This window comes from Acipenser ruthenus, chromosome 41 (assembly GCF_902713425.1).
Source record: "Acipenser ruthenus chromosome 41, fAciRut3.2 maternal haplotype, whole genome shotgun sequence".
Classification (NCBI taxonomy): Eukaryota; Metazoa; Chordata; class Actinopteri; order Acipenseriformes; family Acipenseridae; genus Acipenser; species Acipenser ruthenus.
The window spans coordinates 3,235,209-3,242,121 of NC_081229.1; the positions used below are offsets into that span (position 1 = coordinate 3,235,209).

General features: G+C 38.7%; 1 protein-coding gene across 1 annotated transcript; it reads left to right on the plus strand.

Moving 5' to 3' along the window:
• Positions 1-13: 13 nt before the first annotated feature.
• LOC117433564 (small ribosomal subunit protein mS40-like) lies at positions 14-6,318 on the plus strand. Its single transcript, XM_059010691.1, has 7 exons — positions 14-115; positions 1,191-1,329; positions 2,231-2,328; positions 3,102-3,170; positions 3,609-3,675; positions 4,824-4,883; positions 5,470-6,318. The coding sequence occupies exons 1-7, from the start codon at positions 47-49 to the stop codon at positions 5,688-5,690; spliced, it is 723 nt and encodes a 240-aa protein (XP_058866674.1). The 5' UTR covers positions 14-46; the 3' UTR covers positions 5,691-6,318.
• The last annotated feature ends 595 nt before the right edge of the window (positions 6,319-6,913 follow it).

Below are 6,913 nucleotides of genomic sequence, written 5' to 3' on the forward strand. Positions count from 1 at the left end.
GTGTGAGTTTTTCAAGGTGACCTGTTTCCTAATTTATTGTGACAAAATGGCGACTCCCATGCAGACCATGATACGGAGATTAAGAGTCTCGAATTTAATTCTCTCAGCTTGGCAGGTATATATATATATATATATATTAAAACATATCTGTTTTTAAATGATGTCAAACTGTGTGTACTCAATGCTCAAATAACATCAAAACAAGAAGCACAGTTCTCTTCGGACTGTCGCCATCAATCTCAGCACATGAATTGTAGACTAGTCTGTGTGTTTATTTCTGTGTGTTCGTGATTTATTATTTGTGTCTAAAAGCTTATCTAAATTGCTGGATACAAAACACTAGAACTCGTTTATTAACAAACCTGTTTTTTTACTAGCTTTTTGAATGCATGCGCCAGACTGGTTTTCAAAGGAATCAAAGAAAAGGAGAGTGTATTGGGATTGGATGGCAGTGTTAGTTTGGTTTCTTGTTTTATAAATTTGTGTATTATTCTCCATAGCTTTGCAGTTTGTTGTGATGTTGTAATGTACATCTAATATATACATATAGTTGATCACGGTATTAAGATTTACCTTTCATTGTTCGATATTGAATATTTGATTTTATTGACATTCATTTGAGCTGATAAGGACTCGGTTGCTTTGGTGTCCTAGCCGTTAACACTAAATGCTACAGTCATAAAGCCATTGACTTTAAAATACTCTAAAATACAACATTGCTTTACAAGTTTAACAGTTAATTGATTTTATTTATTTGTCATTGTTTTGAAGAATTTTTTTACGTACTCTTTTTTTCCAACTCTGCTAATGTTTAAATAATTAGAAGAAAAATAAAAAAAAAACAGATTCTCAGCTTTTACAGGTGGTACAGAATTTACTTTATTTGGCAAGCATCTCTCTCTCTCTCTCTCTCTCTCTCTCTCTCTCAGAGGCCAGGGGATGTACCAACAGCAATCACACAACTTACAACCTTTTTTTATTAAGAATGTTTTCATAGTATATATCGCACTATTCAGCATTTAATTAATACATAAACTACACCAGAAGTGATAGAGCATAAAAATGTTGGAAATGAGAAGAGGCATTTTAGCCCATCAGGGTTTGTCCCTTAATCAGTGGTCAAAGGGCAGTTTCAGCGTTTTACAGGCACCACCTGGAAGTACATAATTCGTATTCTTTGTTTAATATAGGGCACTCATCAAGCCAAGCGTCCCGTCCGGCTGCTGGCGGCACCCGTCTCCCGTTCATTCTGCACAGTGCCTGACCAGCCTGCCTTTGACAGCATCTCACGCTACAGGGAGAGGCCATGGGAGTACCTGGAGAGTGAAGGTACCCAACTATACCATTGATCTTTTTATAATGCAAACAACAAAATCAAGTTAAATAACTAACTAGGTTTGACATGGAGCTGTGAGGAGAAGCTCTCTCTGTTCCGGCTTGTTGACGCAGGTCTGATTGTAACCCGTGCTGTTAGGGTCATAATAGTAAACGCATTTTCCTTCTCAAACACCTTTTTATAAAGTGACCACTGAGAGATCATATGTAATGTCTTTAACTGGTGGGGCAGGCCCTGCTGCTGCCAGTCCAGTTTTTTTTTTTTTACTGGTATGTGTTATTAAAATGATCAAGAGCGCAGCAATATGCAGTAAGCAGTCAGGATGAGGTTTAATCTGGAAGTTGTTATTCAGCAATGCTCATTTAGATCCCGAGCAGGAGATGACCATGTCCAAGAATCTTGATTTTATCCACCTTGGTGTCAAAACACTCCGCAGGTAAAGGCTGAGAAGTCTATCCCCTTGGTGATTTATAACCCATTATATGTAAATAAAAATATCAATACAGCTGGGATGCAGTCTATATAAAGTATCTGCGTGATATGATCAACACAGGATGTATGTAGCAAACAAAGACATGTTGTTTTATATAAAAAGATGCAAGCCATGCATCTTCCCCAGAATAGATCAGATTTTTTTTTTTATTTTTATTTTTAAATACATGAATTGCCCAACCTTTTGGCAAATATCCTTTTGATGAAACTACCTTAACAATGAATTTACTACATTTTTTTTTGACTGGTATGTTGATTCTTGGACATTTTACTAGATATTTCAATCAGGTGGTTATCAAACAAAGCGGATTACCGCCAAGTCTGAAATTGCGCAGTGCCAGAATGGGGAAATTAAAGAGCTTGTTTATAGAACTGTACTGAACGTTGGTGGCTTCTTTGCAGAATATATTGAAAAGTATGGGAGTCAGACAGTCTGGGCAGATTACAGAAGGAACCACAAGGGAGGGATCCCCCCTCAGAAAACACGCAAAACCTGCATTGTAAGTATGAGCAGTTCACTTTCGCACCCCCCTCCCCCACAGTCCTGCTGTAACTGCCCCAGATTCAGGGGAATGAGCCCTGGCATTGTCATGCATGGAACTTCCAAGACGTCTCTCAAGCGAGGACGCAGATTTAAAGGTGGAACAAATAGGATGTAGAAAACGAAACCATTTTCTTTTGGTTTCCAATTCTTAAATTGCTTTTCATGACATCTTTCGAACGTTTTTAAATAAATAAATAAATAACAGTAATGTTGTCTAATGTTCACTAATAAAAAGCATGAAAACATGTATTTAGATCCTAACAAGGGCTTTTTGCATCATCAATGTGATACTAAAGGTAAGAGATGGAAACTTGATTATTAGTCACCATCTACACCTGTGTGAGCTTCCCTGCCACAGTGATGGGCTAGTTGAGTTAATTTCTGCTGCTAATGAGATGCAATGAGTCTGATGGGTTTTTTTCTTCATTACAGGTAAGCTTGCACAGGTGTTGAAGGTGAGACTAATAAAGTAGTCTCACTCTTACTTTTAGTCCCACATGCATGATGCAAAAATTCCTTGTGGGGGAACTAACAAGAAGCATGCTTTAAAGGTTTAGCATACAAAATATTGCTACGAACCTCGCTGAGCTCAATTATAAAAAAAAAAAAAACATTAGCAACTCGTTTTAAACCTCATATAAAAAAAATCCCTTGTCTTTTGAGATTCCATAACGTTCAACGTTCATTCAGAATGATGTCATCTTTAACATGTTTTGTTTTCCTGTGCAGAGAGGAGACAAAATCAGTGGCAACCCTTGTCCAGTGTGCAGGGACCCAAAGATCCAGGTGGACTACAGGGTGAGTCTCTATACATTCTAACTGGAGCCTGGAGAAATCCCTGGAACATCTGAATGGGAACTCCTCCTTAGGAATGTAGTCTTAATCTGAGAGAACGTGAAGCCTTGAAACCTGGTTCCAGGGGACCGCCTAGTTTGAGGCAACTTTGCCGTATCAAAGCCTCTCCTGGTATGCCATGCAGTGACCTGAAACCAAGTTCCAAGCCGCAAAGTGTGCCCAAGGCTTTACAGACAACATATGTTAGTTTAGACCGATGGTAATTTAATAACAATTGTACCATCAGCCCATTACTACAGATTCAAGGCAGCATGCATTCATTTTAAAAGTAGGTTGCCACTGACTGTATGCACTGTAAATGAACAGAAATGAAAACTCTAGTAGATGGGAATACAGCTTTACGAGCATGAAACCATTCTTGTGTCTTTGTCTGCTTTGCAGAACGTGAAGCTTCTGGAGCAGTTCATCTCTACTCATTCAGGGGTCAACCATGACCCGACCCGCACTGGTATGTACACTGATGTACCCTTTCCTCCTGGTTGCTTCAAGTCTTCTCAGATCAGTGAAAAAGTGGATTTGAGGGAATGCAATGGATTAAAAATCATATACAATAGATGCTACTAACTAGCATGGTAAAAAAAGCCACCCCTGCATTGTCATTTACACATGCTGCTACAAGGAGGCTGTGTGGTCCAGTGGTTAAAGGAAAGGGCTTGTAACCAGGAGGTCCCCGGTTCAAATCCCACCTCAGCCACTGACTCATTGTGTGACCCTGAGCAAGTCACTTAACCTCCTTGTGCTCCGTCTTTCGGGTGAGACGTAGTTGTAAGTGACTCTGCAGCTGATGCATAGTTCACACACCCTAGTCTCTGTAAGTCACCTTGGATAAAGGCATCTGCTAAATAAACAAAAAGTGATCAATGCACATTTTGATATGGGTCTAAAATAGTAAATTCAGCTCTTGGCAGAACAGAATGGATTCAGTTGCAGCAAAATAAATAAAAACTTAAAACAAATTTTAACCATGTTCAATAAAAGAAAGCAAAAGATGAATGTCATTACTGTACCATTAGAAAGCTGAAACGAGATTAAGTTACTGTATAATATTCTGCAAGGTGTCTTGTTCGGGTATTTCAAACTTTACTGGGTTAGTATATGTGTCATGTCCCTTGAGCCAAATGTGTGTGGCCTATTGGAAATAAAAAAAAAAAAAAGTACCTTATTTTTTTTTAGTGGTACTTTCCAAATATATTTGTTACATACATTCTTAAGGATTACTATGATATTCCACACTGTGTAAATTGTGTATACAGCTGTATAGAGCAATGCAATGAATATCATACGAAAAACAATGTTATAAAACTCTCTTTAACTAAAGCTTTGTGAATAGTCCCCATGAGTCTAGGTCACTTGACAGGCAGAGCTTTGTCTTGGGAGCCCCTGTCTAATTTTGCTGAAGCTATGCATGGGCATTTCTTATGACTATGAAGTGGTGTCCTACATGCTGCGGATATAAATCCTGCAATATCCCTAAAAGCAAAACCAGTACTGTAAAACCTCTGTTATCTTTACTACAGTAATTGGAAGCAGGGGGTGTTTATAAAGTGACTGTAGTTCAATTACAGGTATATCCCAACCGCTTTTCTTTCTTCTCAGGGGTGTGTATGAAGCAACACAAGAACCTAACCAGAGCTATTGACGCTGCCAGAGACCATGGTGAGTTTCACACCTAAGGGAGGACTCAGTCAAGATGTGCAGCTCTGGCCAAAAGATTTGTATCACCTAGAATTTTAGGATTGAGACATAATTCAAACGATTTGAACATCATTTAGATTTTTTTTATTTAACATCATGTAATACTACAAAATGATCTCGCAAAACTCTACCGGAAGCCATAATAGCAGTACAGTGTTTCATGTTAAATGTCACGTTGTATATGGATGTAGCATTGTCCAGCAGGTATGAAGCAAAATTTGTTAATTCTGTAGGGTGATGCAAAACGTTTGGCAATAGCTGTACAGCTATATCTTATTTGTCTAAAAAAATATTACATACTGGTAATACCATTCAACATCCTCCAGTACAGCCACAAAGCCTACAGAAACCTGCAGATTACCTGATCTACAGTAGGAGTAGGACCACCACATAGGGATTTGCCAACATTACATTTCTGGGATTGTAGACAATAAAGAAATCAAATTTGGAATCCTTAATACAGCACTGCCAAAGTTTACTAAAAAAAACAAAATATCCAATTGAACTGAATGCAATAAAAACGTGTGCCTGTGTACCACTCTCTCAGGTCTGCTGCCATTCCGGGTCCCCTTTGTGGAGTTCAAGATGGAGGACTATTCCAATTCACACGGTGCTGTGACCAAAACACCCCCACCTAGCGAAGCAGGTCAGGCCGGGCCCTGGTACTCGTGGTACCAGTGGAACCAGCCCCCTGAGAAGGAGATCGCCAAGGTGCGCCAGGTCTACCACAAATACCTGAAGGAGGAGGAGCCCGTGGCTGGGCAGTGAACGGGAGCAGTGGCAGTGGGAGCGTCAACCCTCAATGCGTTTTACTGCAGGATTTCAAAGTTTTAAAATCCATTTTGTAACCTTTTATTTTCTGTGGTGGTTTTCTCTGCTCCCTTTATCATAGTGCAGTAAATTTCTTACACATTCTCTGAAGGTGTAATACTGTAAAGCAGCCCTCTTTTCCACCTTAGTCCGCACCAATTAGGGTCCTACGTGCTTCATGTCCAGAACAGATTCCTGGACTAACACAGCAGAGTGGGCTCATTTGGTGTCGTACATTTAGAGATGTTTCAAAGTAGAAACGTTGAAAAGGGAAAGTGAATTTAGAATGGTAATGAAGGGGCAGTGATTAAGACACTGAAGAAAAATAAGGGTAGGAAATAGATTTTATAATATCAGTTACAACAAAGTGCTTGACCAGAGCATTCATCACAGGAATAGTTGTGTATTGTATTTACCATCGGATGTTTCTGTGTAAATTGGATTTTGTTCCATTCATTTACACAGTAGATGTCAGGTATTGCCATTCCAATTGTATAAAACTAGTGTTGTTCAGTTGCCACTGTACAGCCCAGTGTGTCCCCCGACACTAAATATGCAAATAAAGATTATATCTGATTATTTACAACCTGACCCAGTTTTGGTATGTGCTACCCAAGACATTCTCTTTGTAGAATTCCAGACTCATGCAGATCATTACATTTTCAAACTACTGTAAAACAAGAACATTTTGCTAATGTTTGCTAATTTCACATTTATTAAAAATCTGGAATATTAATGTGCTTTGAAATATATTATTCATGCCTGTGCCGGACATTAAAAGAAAAAGAAGCGCAAACATTTATTGCAGCAAAAATTGACCTTTTAGGCAATTTACTGAAATTAAGTTGCCGCAAAAAAATTCTGTTTTACAATACTTGCTAAGGTTATGGGTTTAGGTAACAATCCTTTACTTAGGCATTGGCTGTGAGACAGACTTTCCACTATTTGGTTTTGGTTTCCAAATATTAATCACTGTGTGTCACTTGGATAGGATGCTCAGTCATTACATCACTTCCTATCAAAATCGGAGAGGAAATTCTCTATAAATATGTACAGCAAGTATGACATACACATCAAGAGCATGTCATTTATGATATCACTCAAGTTATGTGTTTTATTCTCCTGTGGCCTCATCTGTGAACGCAGCTTAATGTGAAAGGAGCTGCATAATGATATAACTT